The following is a 20,584-nucleotide window of genomic DNA, read 5'->3' on the forward strand; positions in this document are numbered from 1 at the left end:
ATATTCATCTTTAATCGCCAGTGTTTTAGGTAGGAAACTATGAGTTCCATGTCATGGCTCAGTTTGGCCTCTACTGATGATATATTATTACTGGCAGCAGCAATACATCCACTATATGACACGATAGAAAAATACCCTATGCAGACACATCTAAGAAGCAGAATACCCCTACCAGTATCTGCCAGAAACAGTAGGAAGCAGGTGACATACTCTCATCATGGCCCCAGAAAAGGTGGGAAGAGCAATGGAACAACCACGACACTCCACTATACAACTAAATTCCCATGTAAGCCCGAATTGACTGTGATCAGGCTATGGTGCTTTCAATAAAATCAATCATAAAATGAGCCTTACAAACTCACCATCGTGCCCCTGTGGCAAAGGAGATCAGACAGCTCAGGATACTAACTAACTGCTCTCTATATGGTCCACCAGAGGGAGCGAACAGTCTGAAAGACTGCAGTAATATTGATGGATCTACTCTTAAATGGTTGGAGGAGTAGACTTTCTGAAGTCACACACAAAAAGATGACTAATGACTAATTTAAAAACCATGCACTAAATTAATGCATATTAGATTAGTCTAATACGCATTTTACTAGCACTTGAAAATAGAGGCTGCCTGTACACAAGCGCAGAGGCTGCTCTGACACACTGTAATTAATTGAGTCTTGATTAATCAAGTCTGCTGGAGCGTGGTAACTACGTGCGCTCCAGCAGCCTCCCATGTCTTGTGTATCAGCATCCCCATGCTTCAAAATAGCATTGGGGGTGTTTGACCTAAAGCTCACTGAATAGCTCAAGTGCCCCTGCTGTCATTTTGAAGTGTAGGGACACTGATATTTGAGATGCTGTGGTGCTTTAATTAGAGCAGTTCTCAGAGTTGCTTTAATTAAAGTTTCATCTCCCCACACCTGGAGCATGTGTAAAAGTACCCATAGGTACTAGATTTAATGTGCATTAGCAAATATGTAGACGCTAGCCAGGAGCAGAGCACTGTGTCTGACAGCTCCTGCAGCCATGGGGCAGGGGCAGCTCCTCTGCAGCCCCTGCCTGACCTTTAGCCCCCTGGCCTATCCTCTGGGCCCTGGGGCCAGCTGCTGCCTGTTCCTGGCAACCGGGGCTTTCATTGGTGGGCCTGTCTTGACAACAGTAGTGCTGCTCACCCTAGCTGGAGCCAGAGAGATCTGTTGTCTGCCCCCTGGGCATTGTGCCCCTGCAGCGTGGGCATGTGCCAGCTCTGGCACTTGAGCAAGCCCCTGGCTTTGCTCTTGAGCCCTCATCTTTCACCTGCCTGCAGTCCCTGGCAGAAGCATCCCGTGGACATGGCACTCAGCCCAGGGCCCCAACTGGGGGCAGAAGAGATGTGGATCTCATGGCAATATGTGGCAATGCTGAAGTCCCGTGGCAGTTCAACCAGGGAACATGGGCCAATGCCCACACACATGATCAGATGGAGGCTCGCATGAGGGAGCTCGGGCACGACTGCTCTGGGAGGCAGTGCAGGGTCAAAGTGAAGGCCCGGCAGATACAGGGTGAGGGTCAATGACCAAAACAAGCAGTCTGGGGCAGCCCACAGAAGCATGCCCTGCATGAGGGAGCTGACAAGGATCCTCACTCCCAGGAACCCAGGCCACAGGCAGCATGTTTATTTTAGCACTGGTGGCTTGCCAGAGCTCCCACTCTGTCCCAGTCCCAGAGAGGAGTTCCCTGAGGAGAGCCCCTTGGGCCAGCAGCACCAGTGGTCAGTGGCCTCCTCATCCAGCGCGGGCAACCCGGGCTGGCATCCAGCAACTGTGGCCACACAGTGAGAGTGGGGAAGACAGGCCAGGGAGGACCCCACACAGAGCCAACTCAAGTTTCTCCCTGGAGAGGGCCACTGGCTGTGTGGCCAGGCACCAGGCCTCTAACCCCCCAGCACCTCACAAGCAGCTGGACCACCTCCCCCCCCAGGCTCCGAGACCGACAGCCAGGACTGCCTGCAATGCCCACCTGGTAAGCCCCACACAGGAAGTTCACAGAAGTTGAGGGCTGGAAGGCACCTTGTGAGATCATCAGGTCCAGGGCAGGAAAGACTGCTGGAGTCAAATAACTCCAGGATGGAGTGAGGCACCATGGCCACCCATTTTCACGCCACCTCATCTGCCTGCCCCTGGCCTACAGGCCTAGTGCCAGGGGCCCTGCACAGGGGTGGAGGTCCCCCTCCCCTTCCCTTCTGTTCCCTCCTTGCCCTGCGTGGCCGAGCTCCCCCCTGCCTCTTGGAGTTCCCCCCCCCGACAGCACACAGGGAGGCAGGAGGCAGTGCAGAACCTTACTGAGCAGAAAGTGCCCTCCTAGCTAGGCAGCCAGGGGCTTCTCACATGCAGAGAACCTCATCAACGGCAGCGGTGATCCCCTTGGCCATGAGGATCAGGGACTAGGCTGAGGTACCCCTCCAGGCGGTGGCGCACATTGCAGAGAAGCTCGGGCTTTCCTGGGGCACCACTGAAGCTCAGGGCCCTCCACCAGGTTCTCAGCTGCACCCAGGGCACCGTGGTGATCAGCAGCAGCATGGTGTAGTGGGTTAGGCACCCCTCAGTGATCTCAAACAGCTCATCATGGCATGCCCAGGGGACTCTCATGAGGGGCATGCTCAGGGTGCAGGCCATGTGTGGGTGGGCTCTGCCCCAGGCCATATCTCTGACAAGCCTGCCAGAGGATGGTAGGGGTGTTACTGGCTCTGCATCCTAGCCAGGGGGAGCCCCTTGGTCCATCTCCCTGGCCAGCATGGGCCAGCCTCACAGGAGCAAACTGCCTGGCCTGCAGGAGAAGAGGGGGAGTTGGCCGTGGCCCAGCCTGTGGAGGGAATTGGGAAAGCAGGCTGTCTGCAGCAAGTGTCAAGCCAGCCATGTGACGCTGCAGAGGGAGTGGGGACAGACAGCGTGGCTGGTGGCTGCCTGTGACAGGGGCTGCCTGGCCAACTTACCATGGTCCCTGGGCACCTGTGTGCACACAACCCCTGATCTGAGGCTGGTTGGCACATAGCCCATGTGAGTTTACAAAATGTTGCAAACTGACAAAGAGCCTCTCCTATGCTTGCTCTGCAGCTCCCGCAGCTTCTCGCAGGGGAGAGGCATCAGCCACAGCCAGGGACACAGCATCAGGAATGGTGCCCCCAACGGCCAGCACCCTCTGCATGTGCTGCCTCCACCAGTGGCGCACCCAGGATTGCACCCTCCTGCTGAACCAGTTAGTCACCATCACAGGGAGTGGCTGGCTGACTTGTGGGCAGGCATGAATCAGCAGAAGTGGGCAAGCGGGAGCGGGAGGTGTACAAGCAGGAGAGGGAGGTGCATAAGCGGAAACAGGCCCGGGAGGAGCAGGCATACTGTGCCTTGCTCCTGGAGCTCAAGGAAAGGCATATTGCCCGCCTTGAACAGATGGTGGCTGCCCAGGAGTGGCAGGCTGGCATGGTGGGTCAGACAGTGGGGACCATGAAGGAGGACCGCTGGGTGATCTTGGCCCTGGCGGCCTCCTTTGTGCTGCCCATTGCCTACTACCCAGCCAGCGGCCCCAGCCCCACCTGCTGCCTAGCAGCCACCTGCTGCCCAGCCATGGGCCTTGGCCCCAGGCCAGTGGGCCTGGGAGGAGGCCCTGAACCAGATGCAGTGGCCAGGGCACCCTGCCCCTGCTCCTGAGCCATTTCCCCCACCATCCAGGCCACCTGCCCAGGCTGATGGCCCCTGAGCAGGAGGTGGCCCCTGTCAAACCAAGCCCCATGAAGGAGGAGGGGGAGCAGGCTGGCCAGTATCCATCCAAGCCCCTGGCTGAGCCTCCAGGCCACTGGCTGCGCTATGGTGTTCGTGCCTGCGGTGGTACCACCGGAGTGCTGGGCACTAATCCCCAGGCTCCGCATCATAGGTGCTGCCAGCCCACCATTCCTCCCTCCCATACACCAACTGCACTGCTGTATATAGTTGCATGGGGAAGAGGGTGTTTTATTAGTGGTGGGCATAAGAGTTTGGGGGAGGGTTTTGCTGTGGGGGAGGGCCAGGAGGGAGTCTGTTGTTTGAGGGGGGTGGGGGTGGGAGGGAGTATGCAGGGCTGGAGGGAAATAAAGCTTGTTGAATAGAAACTGTCTGGAGTGTCTGTAGTCTTGGGTGAGCGCTGTAGGCACCAGCCCAGGGACCCTACTGCAGGGGCTGGGGGAGGAGGTGGCTTGCAGGTGCCTCACAGCCACAGTGCCCCATCTGCCACTGCTGGGGGGGGGCAGCAGCAGACTGGGGCATGGAGCACCCATGGTACGCTTGCCACAGGCTACCAGAACTGCATCCCCTACCAGGCTGTGCCTGGCCATTCCCCCTCCTTGGAGACCCAGTCCCCCCTTGGAAACTCCTGGCACCCGGGCAGCTGTAGACAGAAGCTGCAGCTCCCCCTGGCTGCTGCAGGAGGTCAGAGTATGGCAGGAGCAGCCCTGGATCCACTTAATCCTATAAGAATTAAGTCTGCTCCCAAAAGGGTGCATGTGCAGATACATTCTCAGGGCTGACTTACTGTGCACTAAGTCTAAATAGCATTAATTGCACATGTAGACACACCCAGTAAATATCAGAGCACTGTCTACTTTCCATCAGCTTTACTCTGGAGTGAACCCTCACTTTCTTTGCTCACAAATTTCTTTGCTCAGTCAAGGGTTAATTCTGAGTCTTCCAGACTGGCCCATCACAGTTTAATCTCTTATCAGAAATTCAGCCAGACTTCCAAATTTGCAAGGCTGGCTCTTCAATCTTGCATCAGTTACAAACTGTGGCATCAAGAGAGACTTGGTAGGACAGCTCTTATGAGAGGTGTGTCAACACTGAGGATTATATTCTGTTTTGGAAGGGCAGGGTTGCGAGAAAAGTGAGTGGTGTTGCCTTGCATGTCAAAAACACATGCATTTGTTTCCTCGTTCAGGAGAAAGAAGATAGCAAAGCAGAATGCATTTGGGTGAAGATGAAAAATGAAAGATGTAGCACCAATATAATGATGGGCATTTATTATAGGCCTCCAATCAGGAAGAGGGGATGGATGATGCAATCTTCAAGGAGATGACAAATCTATCCAATAGCTATGGGATGATAGTTATGGGAGACTTTAATTTTCCAGACAGCTACTGGAAGAAAAATGCATTTAAACATAAAATGTCAAGCTGATTCGTAACTTGGATGGGGAACAATTTTATTCCAGAAGATGGAGGATACAATTAGGGGATCATTTATCCTGGATCTTGTCCTGACCAACAGGGAAGAACTAATGGAGGATGTGAAGGTGATGGGCAACTTAGGAGGATGTGGTCATGATACACTAGGATTGCAGATCTTGAGACAGGAAAAGCATAAAGTCAGCAAAATTAGGATGCTAGATTTTAGAAAAGTAGATATCATCTGATTCAAGGAGTTAATAGATGTGGCACTATGGGAGGACAGACTGAAAGACAAGGCGCCCAGGAGGGCTGGGAGCTTTTAAAGGGGACAGTATTAGAAGCCTAGCAATAAACTGTCCTGACACAACAGAAGCTCAAGAATGTAAAGAGATCAATGTGGCTGCACAAGGAGCTCCTAAAATGCCTCAGATGCAAAAGGAAAGCATACAGACAATGGACAAATGGGCAAGTCACCAAGGAAATAGCAAGAACCTGCAGGGACAAAAATCAGGAAGGTAAAGATAAAGAACAAACTGCACCTAGTGAAGGAAGTTAAAAAGACAACAAGAGGTTCTATAAGCATGCTGGCCAGAAAAGAGGACCAAGGAAGCTGTGAGTCCACTGTGAACAAGCCAGGGGAATTATTAACAGAAGATGCAAAGAAGGCAGAGTTACTCAAGAACTACCTTGCCCCAGTCTTCTTAAAAAAAATTAAGCTGCAGCCAGATGCCTAATAAGGATTATTTGGATAAGGAAGGAGGCAAGCTAAGGGATAAGCTAACAGAACAGACAGTAAGACAGTATTTGGTGGGTCTGAATAAAATATAAGTCAGCAGGGCTGGATGAACTTCATCCCAAGGAACTGGCAGAGAAGGAAGGAACTGGCAGAGAAGATATTGAAGCTCTTGGCAATGACCTTCATGAAGTCATGAGAGAGAGCCCAGGTACCAGAAGACTAAAAAAGGGCTAGTGTAGTGTCCCTCTTTAAAAAAGGCAAAAACGAGGACCCAGGGGACTACAGATTGGTTAGCCTCACCTCAGTACCTGGGAAGTTACTGTAGCATATCCTAGAGAAGGCCATTTGCAAGAATCTGGATGAAGAAAGGCTGATCACAAGCAGCTAGCATATATTTACTAAGAACAAATCAAGTCAAACAAACCTGATCTACTACTTTGACAAAGTAACTACTTGGGTGAATGTAGGGAATGCTATGGATATAGTGCATCTGGATTTCAGCAAGGCTTTTAACAAGATGCCACAAAACCTTCTCATAACAAATGGGACAAATGTGGGCTGGACAAAACTACCAGAAGGTGGATAGATAACTAGCTCAATAGGTGCAAGCAAAAGTAAATCATAATGGTCCATGTCAGAATGGCAGGAGGTTTTGCATGGAGTCCTACAAGGGTCTGTCCTGGACTTGATGCTCTTCAACATGTTTATTAACAATTTGGATGCTGGCATAGCAAGATTCTTGAGCAAAGTCTGCAGACTACATGAAACTGGAAAGGACTGCAAACAGGTTGAAGGATAGGAGTTAAATTCAGAAGGATCTTGACAGATTTGAAAACCCGGCTAGAGCTAACAGGATGAAGTTCAATGCTAACAAATACGTGATGCAGCCACACAAAAGGTGAATGTGGTTTTGGGATGCATCAATAGAAGCATTAGGTGCAAGACACAGAAAGTAATAGTGTATCTACTCAGCACAGGTTAGGCCTCATCTGAAGTCAACTGTTTGCAGTTCTGGGTTCCACATTTTACAGACATGGAGAAGTTAGAGAGGGTCCAGGCATCAGGCAACAAAAAGGATAAAGGGCTTGGAAAACAAGTCACACGAGGAGAGGCTGCAGGAGCTAAACAAGTTCAGCTTGTGGAAAAGGTGTTTATGAGGATCATGATAACAGTCTTCAAATACTTGAAAGACTACCATAAGAAAGAGGAAAAACAACTTTTCTCTCTTGCTGCAGAAAGGATGTGGACCATTGGCTTGAAGCTGCAGTGAAGTAGGTTTACATTGGATATCAGGAAAAACTTCTTCGTTGTTAGAATGGTGAGGCAGCGTAATAGACTGCCTAGGGAAGTTGTGGACTCTCCCTCACTAGATATGTTCCAGACGAGGTTAGACAGCTACTGGTCAGGGTTGATCTAGGCGTAATTATGCTTATGTTCTACTATGGGTATTTCTCATCTTTCCAGATTTTGCTGGTTGCTGCCCCCACCCCTCCCTTTTTCTGCTATATATAAATGTATTAAATGGTAACTGACTTAAATAGAAGTGCACCACCAGCATAATTTTAGGCTGTATACTTCATGCAGATTCCCTTATAGGCAGATGCTGGTAGAGCCCTCTTCCAATTGCACAAATTTTTGTCAGCGCAGGGGGTGTAGAAGCTCCCCAGACCCCAAAATGAATGGCATTTGTCCCAGAGGGGCATGGTCAGGACCTCCAGGGACTGTGTTGATTTAGCATGGCCCCTTACAGTCTTCACTGGCAGAACTATCACAGAACTAGAGGGAAATTAAAGCCATCTTTTTCTGGCACACACCTCTGTCCTGTAGAAGTATTGTTGTCCTCCTGAATGGAGTTAGTCCTATTTAGAACTTCTCTGTATCAGCAAGGGCCACAGTACAAGTTTCAATCTTGAAAAGTATTATGCTTGATTCAGTCATACTTTGGCCAGATCATGAGGAACTGTGCTCCTACAAACCCACGTTGATACTAGTAGGTTTCCGGGCTGCTCAGCATAGTCCATAACATGCATTATTTAAAACTACAGAGATTAATGCATATCACAACCTTTCTAGAGAAAACAAAATGATCCCAGCCCTGCAATCTGTAACTTGATTTGGTAGGTTTGTGTAATACTAAAACTAACTGCAGCCTTTCAAACGTCAACAAATTGGGCTTTAATTATTGCTGCTCATCTTGACTTCCATAGATGGCCCAAACCCAAGCATTCCCAATTCGAAGTTACTCACGCTCCTGAAGGCATTCCGTGTCTGTGCAGTATGACTGGGATTGTCTCAACTGAAATGAAGAAGAAGAAAGCACCAGTTAGTAAGAGAGAGTTGGTCACCTCTTCAGATTCATGAGCCAGATCCTTCAGTTTTTGAAATCTGTTAAACTGCACAATTTCAACAAATTCAACACAGTGGAGATGATCAGAGTTTAAGAAACATTAGGGAATGTTGGACGGATTTTTTTGTACTGGAACTGTTACTCAGCGATACCACTGGAGCACAGATCTTTGATAGGAAAGAATCTAAATATTACTTTACTGCAATTATGCTCAACCTTTTGGCCCCATGAGCCAGATGAGGGGCACAGGGCCAGTCTGTGGGCTGGATTGGGCTCTTCAGCCTGGAATCACTCCCTCCCATCCCCCTGCATGCCAGGATTGGGTCCCAGGGGCCCACCACTGCCCCATCCTACCCCCCTGTGTACTGGGATTGGGCCCCAAGGGCCTGGTACTGCCTCCTCCTGCCCCCCATATGCTGGGATTGGGGCCCTGGACATTCAGCTCTGCATGCTAGGATCCACTGCCTTGCTTAGGGTCCAGGGCTCCCCATTGGTATGGAAATTTGGCAGCAAGGGAGCAATGCCACTGCTCCTCCAACACCAAATTACTAGGAGCCCTGTGAGTCAAATGACACAGTGCTGCAGGCCAGATCTGGCCCATGGGATAGGAGTTTAGTGTAATGCAGTAATGCAGGGGTGCTAAGTTATGAATTACTGGCATATTAATGTTTTCAGGCAGGTAAAGTCTTTGTCAAGAATAACAGTTACAGTTTTTTGCATCAGATTTCAGTCTGAACACATTTTTTAAATTCAAGTTTATGTCTACATATACCTTGAGGTTTATAAGAAATGGTGCTGTTAATATGCTATTTTTAATTGTAAGTAGGTAGTTATGATGTAACTCTATATGATCAGACCATAGTAGTACATATGCATAAAAAGGGAAATCAAGGTTGCATAGTCTGCTTTAATTTCATTTTCCATTTTTTGAGTTCTTGTCTTTTCAACCTAATACCTTTTTAATACAGGATTTTGTATGCATTTTCCCAGCTTTAAATTACAGAAACTTTTTTTTATTATTATGTGCAACTGTAACAACCTTTTGCTGCCATTTATCATTAGCAGGGTTTAAACTAGGGGTGGGCAATTATTTGAGGTAGAGGGCCACTTAACCAGTTTTGGTGAGCTGTTCAGGGCCACACACAATGTGCACAGACGCACACGTGCATGTACTCTCCACAGCTTGCCCAGCACACCCTCCCATCCCATGTCCTTGGTACATGGCTGGGTCAGGGCAGAGCCATGCCAGCCGCCCCAGCTGCACCCACGTGATCCAAAGCGGCCTTCAGGAACACAGCACAGCACCAGCCCAGCCGAACCCAGATAACCTACAGCCCCTAGCCTCCCTTCTCCTTGCACCTCCTACCCCATCAGCAGGGAGAACCATACCTGAGCTTCAACTCTCACTGGGGGTTTGGCTGTTTAGTCTGCAAACAGTCTCAGGGTCAAAGTTGTGTGGAGACAGCCCTGCTGGGCAGAAGCTCAATTCTCCATGCTTTGGAGCATACCCTGGCAGCTAGGGGGCAGGCCAGGCCAGGCTGGGAAGTGGCTGCCTGGACACTGGAGCCAGCTATGGTATGAGGAAGGGAGAAGGATGAGAGGCACGGAAAGATGGGCCAGCCACAGGCAAATACTATTCTCCTTCAGAGGAGCAGCAATGGGCCAGATAGAAACATTTGGCAGGCCAGATCTGGCCCCTGAGCCCATATTTTGCCTGACCTTGCTTTAAAAACTGTGGCTCCCCTACTTTTAAACACTATAGCACAAAATTCTACTACTACAGTTATAGAACTAAGTTAACTAACTGCAAGAAAAGACTATTTTCTAGGGGTTAGTATGCAGCTCCAAAACTAGATCACATAGCTCAAAACAGCAACGTGGCAGATTCTACCTAGAAACATGTTAAGTGGATGGGGTTTCACTTGTTGTATTATGGAGCTGGGTTCTATTTCCTGCTTATATAGCTTGTAACCTCTTAAGGAGGAAAATAATGCATTGATTAATAATAAGGGTCACAAATTAGCATTAATCATAAGCAAACCTAGAATTTAAGCTTTTTCGGTGTTTGTTTTGACTCCAGAGTTCAGGTCACACTAAGTGGAGGTGACCCAGAAACAGATAACTGAATTTTCACCCTCCTGCTCTACCAGTAGCCAACGTTAACACTTTCCCAGGTAGTGGCAGTGAGGACATGGCCTCAGGATGAGCAGACCTTGACACACTGCCAGAATTACACTGAACAAAATACAGGACCAAGGTGGGAAACAGCTGTTTTCCAAAAGCAATTTTTACTCAGCCAAACTTGCACAGAAATTCCTGGGTGAAAAGGCATATATCTGATCCCAAAGCAAGCCCTGTGGTGAATCTGAAGGGTTTGTTCCCTTGGCATCAATGCTTGTCACAATACAATGCACATTCATTGCTTCAAGTTTTTAATAATTACTGTTGGCACAGATACACACAAGTGAAATTGTCCATGATGAAATACATCTAGAAACAGCATGTACAGAAGTCTTATATTTCCCTACAGGCAGTTTTCTCTTCCATTGGTAAAGCAAATGCATAACACATTCATTTTGATACATACACCTAATCTGTTATAAAAAGCACAGCAAAAGATCAAGAAAGAAAAAGCAGGAAAAACTGAGGAAGATATTTCTAAATCACACTATTTAAAAAGCCTTTGTTTATACCTATTTAACTTCAGCAACTAACAAGTATTTTGAAGAAAAGATACTTTTATTTAAAATACACCACATACATGCTGCAATTAAAGGTTTTAAGTGCTTATAATAAAATATGCTGCAGTTGTTGAGGAATTTTGAGTAAAAACAAGGAAGACTAGACTCGCCCTTCATGATTTTTCTATTGGGTTAAGAAACAAAATAAACTCAAAAACAGAAAACAAATAAAACTTCATCCTCATCCAAATAACCCCAATTAACCATACCTCCATGGCATAACAATACATTGTAAAACTTAATTTTTATTACAAATTTTTGAATGATATCTTTGAAGGATGTCCTCCCTTGACCAAATTAAATTGATTTGAAACACTTTGCTACTAAAATAATGTAGGGGTTGGAAAGATGTAGATGTACTTATAGTTTAAGGAGTGAATTTTACATGGAAATAAATTCTGGGCGCACAACTTGGTTCTAAGAGAGGTTTAACACTTACAGTCTCTACTCAAGGGAACTCAGCATTCTGGGATCATGTCCAGGATGAAAATGGACTGGTACACATTTTGAACTTTGACGAAGACTAGCCTTTCTAGCAGGTACAATAACTTTCTGAATGTACACAAAATTATTTCCATGTAAAACACAACCATATTATTCAAACAAGATACTTATAACAAATGCCCCAAAGACAAGGGTAACATTTTCAAAAGTGCTACGGTCACAAGGTAAATTTGAACCTGCAGTACCAAATGCTTGCTATAAGAGGGCAATGATGCCAACAGTGCAGATGAAATTGGTGGAAAATGGCATCAAAATTTGTGAAGGCTTTTTCCTATCTGACATCTAATTTGCAGAAATGATATGGAAAACATCTTAACTATAGGCTCTACTCATGTAGATCCCCACAAACATGAATCCAAACTTGTAGCCCTTTTGCAGTCAACCCCCCTGAAGTTAACTCTCAGTCTAACTACTATTTGCATGGAAAAGTAACTGAAAGAGACCAATTTTATTAACAGCAAAACTCCACTTATTTAATGTTCTCCCCCCTCCCAATCATCCCAGAATGGCTATCACTCACAACAGTAACATCACTCTTTTGTCTAGTACAAACAGGTGACACCAATCACTGGATCTCCAGAGTCGTCTATTCATGATCTGAGTTCTAGGCCATATCTAGCCCACACCCAGTGAGTACTGGGTTTACCCTGTGATTAAATTTTTCAAGGGACTTCAATCACTTTTGAAAATGAGATTTGAGCATTTTTTTTGTCGGTTGAAATTTTCTTTCCCAAGGTCTCTTCTATAGCTAGTACTAATGTAGCTCCAGCAAAAGTAGCAATGGTGAGAGCACCCATGTGTTTTGACCATCTTTATTTTAAACCATCAACTAAAACCTTATGCATTACCATATGCAGATCACTTTGATATCCTGGATGAAAGATACCATAGCAGGATCAAGTGACAGGAATGTTCCAAGTAATTAACCAATTTTAAAAGAAATGCTGTGAAAAGTTAATACTCCTGGGAAGTATTTATTTGCTGAACTACATTGCATCCTTCCAAGAAGGAAAAAGTTAGCTGTACCATAAACATACCAATGAATCCTTAAAAAGTGTAAAGGCATCAGCTGCAATTTTCAGAGGATTTGGACAGTCAACACATTTAATTTTAAGAGGACTGAGATACCAAATTCCCTTAGGCAGCTTTGAAAAATCTGAGAGTATATTGTGAAATACCTGTTTTTAGGAGACAAGTGATAAAAAGTCATCCTTTCCCTCCGTAAGAGGTGTGAAATTCATTATTATGGAAAACAATACATAACAATGCAGATTTATATCCCTACCTTCAGGTATTTCTTTGTAATAGTATCTGCTATATTCAAATTCAGCAATAAACATTTTTTTAAAAAGCATTATAGTGCTTTGTTTAAAATTTAACCCTTTGAGTTGCATAAGGAAGATCCCAAATCCAATTTTCAAAAGCTACTGATCTCATAAGGAGTACAGCATATTAGATGGCTAGATCCCATTTCACCTAATGGTCATCTAAATAGGTGCTGAAATGCAGTTCTATTGGACCCTATTTAAGACCATAAAAAATCATTAACATGTCTACTTGTGTAGCATACCACTATCTTACCTTTACAGAAGAGTGAGAGTTCTGTGGTGACTCCATGTGCCAGGGAGCAGTGTAACAAATTTATTTAAAATAAGGTACTGACATGCAACAAATTATCCTCTTGGGACAAACAAAGCCACTCACTTGAAATGAACAGGAACAGAAACTGGTTTTACTCAATGAACTTTGAAGAGGTAGGCTCCAATTCCAGTAACACAATGCAAGTCTGATTCTTTACAGTCACTGAATTGGTCAAAAAGGAGGAAGGGAAGAAAGAGACTGCACGAAAGACCTACAGTGTGCAAGCTGAATAAATAGTGAGAAAGTCAATACTTTTAACTGCAGGGATTTAGGTTGTAGCCGTGTTGGTCTAAGGATATAGGCAGACAAGGTTCCTTGGGTGAATTTGATATCTTTTATTAGACCAACCCAAATGGTTGGAGAATAGTTATTAAGCAAGCTTTCAGGTTCAAAAACCCTTCATCAGGCTAAGGAAGCTGCAGCAGTTGCTGTGTGCTCTTCCTGGATGGAATGAAAAGTAAAGAAGCCAGGGGCTGGGCTGGGCTGGGCTGGGCTGGGGAGTCAGTTGCCAGGCAGATTGCAATGTATCAAAAATCCAATGTCTATGTTTAGTCCCTGATCTCTAGTATCCAGCAGGTTGATGAAATGGAGCTCATAGGCTCGTCTCTGGGATGTGTTGTGTAAATTTCCCTTGAGGATCAGGACTGAGAGACTGGAGAGAGAGTGGCCCTCCTGTGAGAAATGTGCCCCCACTGGTAATTGGGTGTTTCTGTCTTTGATGGATTTCCGGTGTGCGTTCATTCTGGTGCGCAGTTGTTGTCTGGTCTCTCCTACATATTTTCCATCAGGGCATTTGGTGCATTGGATGAGGTATACTACATTCCTAGAGGTGCAGCTGTAAGAACCTGGGATGCTGATGGCTCTGTTGTGGGGTGTAGTAATAGTGGAGGTGGTGGAGATGTGGGGGCAGGTTTTGCATTTCTTGTCATGGCACGGTCTGGATCCTTTTGGTGTGTTCTGGGGTTGAGGAAGTTTGCTTCTGGTGATGAGGTTGGCGAGGTTCGGTGCTTGTCTGAAGGCTAGGATGGGTGGCTCTGGGAAGATCTTTTTAAGAATAGGGTCTTTTTCTAATACTTTTAACTGGCACTAGACTGCTCCTTTTACCAACCATGCCTATTTCAGATAAGCATGCATTTACAGGACATAGCAATTGAAATGTACTAAGTTCAGATTTTTTTTAGGTGTCAGGTCAGTGAAAGAGGAGTTATTCTCAAAGTCTGGAAACAAATGCTTTTCTGTAAGAAAGATGCTTAGTCTGAAGTGATGAAGTTTCAATAGGATAACAATATTAAGTGGAATTATTTTTTCTCTATTAAAGTGGAGAAAACTTCTCAAAACAAACTTCAGTCAGCCAGGGAAGAAGAAGTTGCTTAGACAGCATTAGTTCAACTGAAAAATGATCAGAAAACTGAGGTGCTGGGACAACTCTGGCTTTGAGGAGATAAGTGTTTCTCTGAAATATGGTAATTTTATAAGCACAAAGTCATAAACATATTAAAATAGTTTTGTTTTTATTCATCATCCATTGAAGAAACCTCTGTGTTCTCCAAAATGGAAATTCAGCACAGTGTCAGAACCCATTAGTAGCTGGATGCCTATGGCACAGTGGAATCTCCCACCATAGTGGAACATCCCGCTGTCAATCATTCTGCTGTCAATCATTCTGAATATTATGGCACAGTGGAAAATTCCACTGGTGGCAGTAACTAGGTCACGGTGGAAAATTCCGCTATGTCAGAACCCAATAACTATATGCCACAGTAATGGAAAATTACAGCTTAGAAAAAGTTCCCGCCAACTTTATGCAAACACGCACACCACCATTGGCCGGTTCCAAATTATTCATATTTGGCGACTAGCGATTGGCTTGCTAGCCATATAAAAGTTAAAGCAGTTTCTGCCCATGTTGGAGAACTCCGCACATTTCTCGGAGTAAACCTGGCGGACTGATCACCCACCAGTGACTCCCCGTCACTGACCTACCCGACGTACCCCGACCCCAGTACCGCAGTAAGCCGATTACGGAAACTTCGTCATTTCTCTCGCGCTTTTAAGAGAGTCTTTGTAACTCGTTTGTAACTGCAATTAAGCCAGTCAACTCTGCCTGCGCCCATACATCAGTGGTGTAAGTAAACAATCTATTTGTTACCAATACGCATCCGTGCCTAATTCTGCTCCATCAGTCAAAAGTACCCGCCTGATGTTCCGGGATACTGGCCAGGGCCCAGCAGCCGGTCGGCCACCACACACAGGAATAGCATTTTACAGTGTGACTGAAAGTCAACCAAATGGACTTTCTACTGGATTTCAATAGGCTTTGCATTGGGCCCTTGAAGAGGACATTGTCAGATAATTTAAATATAGTTTTTAAACTTTGTTTATGAAGAAGATGGGAAAGAAGAGGTTACAAAGCCAAGTATTAATATAAATGCTTCTTTTCTTATTGTATTCCCTTCTTTCAATTACAAGAGCCTTGTTTAACATTCCCTGAAAAGCATGTCTGCTACCTAAAATACTGAATCACCCTCGAACACAAGCATCAGAAAAAAAAGAGACTGAATGACTGAGTTTTCATCACTGAATCTCAGTTGAAGGTAAACTAGAAATAGCTTACATAATAAAGAAGAAATAAAAATTTCAATTTTTTCAGCTGTAATAGTATAAGGCCTTACTAGTAATACAAGTAAAAATAGGAGTTTTTTTAAATGGCAAGGTTCTTAGAGTAGATGCAATATCTTTTTTAGACCAACTGAGTGGTTGGAAAAAAATTCTTAGCAAGCTTCTGGGTGCAGTCACCCTTCTTCAGGCATAGGAAGTCTGCTGTCCTGAGACTCCTAGGAATTTTTTTTAAAAGCATGTATTATTTTAAAAGAAACAAGCATAACAATGTTTTCCTTTGTCTCAAGTACATTTTTAAATGTCACTTAACCTGGGGAAACAGGGAGCTGTTTCTTAATGCAAGGGAGCTCCTGACTCAATTATGCTGTTCAACTGACTCAAACCCCTTTACTTCCTCTGAGCAGATTTTAGTGTGTAAAGATACCAAAGCTGAAAAAGTGACTCCTTACCTATGGCTGAATTACTGGCTGTCAAAACCTGCTTATAGAAATATTTTAAATAGCAATTCAAAGAGATAGTGAGTGAAAAGGGGCAAGCCTTTCCCTCTGTCCCTGCTCTGGTGAATATATATGAATAATACCTGGTTCAGACAGCAAGAAAGACAGCTTTATATGTCATACTTAAAGCAGCTCCTTATATTTTTCCTCTTGGGTCCAGTTCACACTACTAATGCAAGTGTTATACACCTACAGTCTAACTCATGAAAGTGGGGATCAACAAACTTTTTTGGCAGTGGGCGAGAATAGCCCAGCCTGGGTACGAAGCGGGCTGGCACTAGAACCTGGCCACTGCCCCTTACCCCCTGGCTGTGGCAGGGTCTGGGGGAAGCTCCTTGCTGCCCAGCTACCATGTAGGCAAAGCTCTTACTGCTGTAGCCCCAGCTCTGTGGGCTGGATTCAATACACAGGCTATAGCTGGCTTGTCCAACATGCAGCCTGTGGGCCGCCATGTGGCTTTCCAAGCCGTTTTTTGAGGCCCAAGGTACTGCAACAGGAAACAAAAGTAAACACTGTTTACTTTCGTTCCCACCCCTTGTCTCTTCCCCAGCATCTCAGCAACTTCCTAATGGCTGCTGAAGGGCTGGGGAAGGGACAAGGTTCCCACACGCAGCCTGCAGCGAGCAGCTCCCCACGGCAGGGCCCGGGCACACATGTACTCCCTGGTGTCTGGACGACTTACCAGGCATCCTTGAAAGCAGGTGGAGGCAGCGGTGCAGGGCCAGGGCTCAACAGCGGAGCCGATGCGGTAGCAGGGGGGCAGCACGGGCACATGCAGCTGCTGGGGCAGCAAGGCAGGCAGCGGTGGCGGAGTGGAAGGTGCCTTTACCACACATCCTGGGGAGGCTGCGGCCAGGAGGATGAGGAGGAGCACGGACTGGGGCTCCTGTGCGTGGTAGCGGCTCTCCCCGTCCCGCTCTGTGCCCAGGTGCAGCTGTGTCCGTGCCCAGCTGAGCTGCAGGGGAGTGGGGGGAGGGGAGGGGGAAGGAGCAAGTGTCTGGGCTGGGACAGAATGCTGCTGCCGGCTCTTGTTGCCTGATTCCTAGGATGAGCAACCATTGTGGGATAAGGAAGTGGCAGCAGCAGCAGGCAGGAGTTTCCTTTCCCCACCAGCTCTGCTATACCTGGTTCCTCGCCCGCACCGCGCTTCCTCCCCTCTCCCCTTCCCTAGCCACCTGCTAGGGAGCTCCCTGCCGCCTGATTTACCTGCTGGCACATGCCCCCGTGTGCTCCAGGCGGGCTTGAGAGAGAGGTGAGGGGGAGAGGGGGACATTCACATCCCAAAACCCCCCTGCTCATTCTCAGGAGGAATTTAAAAAAATAGCCACAGCAGCACTGGAAGTTCTTTGCATCATGAGCCCGGCGGGTGCTGCTGCTGTCTGCTCACTACTGTTCCCAAGGAGCAGGGCAAGGGCACGTGGGAAGGAGGCAGCTACACTTCTCCCCCCTAACCAGCAGGTAAAAATCTTTGTAAAAATACTGTCCAGTATTTTTGGATTGTGTTTGCTTCTGTTTCTTTCTGTGAGGGATTGGGGGTTCAACTTGTTACTACTTGCTAAAGATGTGTTACTAACAAGTTATTAATTCAATAAAAGTAAATCTTCTTGAAGATTATTCTAAAAAATGCCCATATTTTGTTGTTTTGATTAGTTTCCACTCTGGCTGATATCTTTTCCACATTTGATCTGTTGACTTATGTTATGCTTCTTTCATTCATTGAGAAGTGAGTAGAAGCAAAAGTGTTTATTTTAGTCAAGTGTTTGGTATTATTTCATTGTTGCTTTTATATTGTTTTTATTTTGGATTTTAAACCACATTTCCAGATCCATTTCATTGTCACTTCCACAACTTCATTAGTGTCAAAGGTCACGTGACATCACTTCCTAATGTGATACTACTTCCTGTGAGGTCTTTGAATATGGCTCGCCAGCCTACTGGGTGATAAGAAGTTCATGATCTGGCCCCACATTCAAAAAGGTTGGAAACCCCAAGGCTATAGGTTGCCAACCTCTGCATTGAAGCATGTTTTCACCTTGTAACAGACAGGACACAACCATATTTTAACTGAGAAGCAGGGATCTTGGTTTTCTGATTAAAAATTGCAAATTCTATTAAAAACCTAAATCAGTGATAAAAATTAAAGGCCCCCCCCGCGCTGCTGGTGCCCCACACTCCCTCCCACAGTCTCAACAGCCCTCCTGATGCCCCTTGCAACAGCCCCCCAGACCCACAGACACAGACACTGGGACCCACCCCAACAGTTAAGTGTGTGTGGGGAGAAGGGGCGGGACAGGGCAGGGGAAAGGGAAAGTGCTGGGGTGGTAGATCAAGAAGGGGAAGGGGGAAGGGAGTGTGCCCCTGTGCCCACTCCCAGGAGCATGGCCAGGGGTTGAGGGCAGGGATGCCACTCTGTGGGCCACACACATGCTGGCCAGCCTGACAGGAGGTTCACACACGGAGGCCGCCACGGCAACTCTGCCACTACACCCTGCGTTACCATCCCACAGCCACCTGCATGGCTTTGTGGGCAAGTGGCACAAGGCGTGGCAGTGCAGTGGCAACCACTGTGTGCCGCCCACATACGTGCCGCCTGGCCGGGGGGTGAAATGGGGGGCCTGCATGCAGCGGCATGCCCCGCAACCAGCTGCACGGCTCCACGGTGGTGCGGGGTGGTGGTGGTTGCATGCAGGGTCAGGAGGCTTTGTGGGCAAGTGCTGCCACCGCGGAGCCATGCCCTTCGCCCCTGGATCCTAGAGGTAAGTGGGGCACACCACCTCCTGGCCCTGCCCCCAGCTGCAAGGGCAGAGGTGCCCCTCTGCGGGGTGCTTTGCGGGCAAGCAATGCAGGGTGCAGTGTGGTGGTGCCCATCATGTGCGGGCTGCACACATGCTGCCTGGCCACCTGCCCAGGGGAGGGGGAGAGAGAGGCTGGCATGCAGCTGGAGCACAGCTCCGTGGCCAGCTCTGCAGCCATGGCGAGGGATGGGGGTGCGGAGGAGGCTTGGGCTCGCACGCGGCACTGCCACTTACCTGGAGGCCCATGATGGCTGCTACGTACAAAACCTCCTGCTGCCGCCACAGAGTCGTGCCCAGAGCTGAGGGACTGGCTGCTGGGCAGCAGCAGCAGTGTGGCGGCTGGGCAGCACACAGCCATCCCCACCATCACCCCGCACTATGCCACTGCCACCAGCCACACAGCTCCAAGCATGGTTCTGCGGCAGCAGCAGGAGGTTTTGTACACACCGGCCGTCACCACCGTCACAGGCCTCCAGGTAAGCAGCAACGCCGCGTGCAAGCCTGAGCCCAAGCCCAAGCCCCACCTGCCATCCTTTGCCATGGCTGCAGAGCCAGCCATGGAGCTGTGCTTCAGCCACATGCCAGCCTCCCTCTCCCCCTATCAGGTGGCTGGGTGGCATGTGTGTGGGCACCACCACACTGAGCCCCACATCATTTGCCTGCAAAGCCCCTTGCAGAGGGGCACACCTGCCCTCACCCCCTGGCCCTGCTCCCAGCTGCGATGTGCTACTTGGGGCTGTGCCAGCCTGCAAGAGCTCTTTGCAAAAGTAGAGAATTCAAGGATTTCTCTGCTAAAAAGAGAAATTAACGTTTTCTCCGATAAAAACAGGGAATCTGTGGTGTTCTCTGTTTTTCTGTGGGAAACTGAAAACCCAGATCCCTGGTGATCAGGAAGCATAGTAAAAACTATAGTGTCCCACTTCTACTTTTACAGTAGGAAATAATGGTTTAAGTGTTTGTACAGCTTCTGTCACTATGAGCTCCTAATCTTGACTGAAACATTTGATCACTATGGTAATATTAATAATAGCCAGGGATCCTGGTTTTCTCTGTTTAAAAATCACAAAATCTCTGGTAAAGAACCCCAAATTCTCCAATTTAAAACCCTCAAATCTGCGTTTTTCCATGTTTAAGATGAAATGCCACTATATATGTATGTATCAGTTGAGCACAATGTTTTATTGATATGCTTTAAAATTGTAAATAATCTGGAAGCCTACCAGTGCCTCAATAATTCTAATAAGATAGATTCTAAATACCTATATATTTTGGTATTTGATTTTGTTTTGTTTTCATGGAAAATAAAAGCTCACCCTGCCCCTTTGCTCACCAGGAAGTTGGTCCAAGTGCAGCTGTCCTCCACTATCCCCCTGACCCTGACCACCCCCCGCCGCTGCTTGTAGTGCTGAGCAGCCCCAAAATGCTGGTGCCCTGCCCCAGTCCCTGTTCATGCTATTCATGCTGTGCCCAAGCCACAGGCTCCCCAGCTCTGCTGGTGCCTCTCACTCTTGACCCACAGTCCCCTAGCCCTGCCGGTGCC

The 20,584-nt window shown here is 47.3% G+C and overlaps 1 protein-coding gene across 1 annotated transcript in view; it reads right to left on the reverse strand.

Moving 5' to 3' along the window:
• SMIM14 (small integral membrane protein 14) overlaps positions 1-20,584 on the reverse strand; it is an 87,553-nt gene that overhangs the window by 17,349 nt on the left and 49,620 nt on the right. The window contains exon 3 of the mRNA XM_006258474.4: positions 8,148-8,196. Coding sequence (XP_006258536.1) covers positions 8,148-8,196 — 49 coding nt within the window. The remainder of the gene's footprint in view (positions 1-8,147; positions 8,197-20,584) is intronic.

This window comes from Alligator mississippiensis, chromosome 2, assembly GCF_030867095.1.
Source record: "Alligator mississippiensis isolate rAllMis1 chromosome 2, rAllMis1, whole genome shotgun sequence".
In the NCBI taxonomy this organism is placed as follows: domain Eukaryota; kingdom Metazoa; phylum Chordata; order Crocodylia; family Alligatoridae; genus Alligator; species Alligator mississippiensis.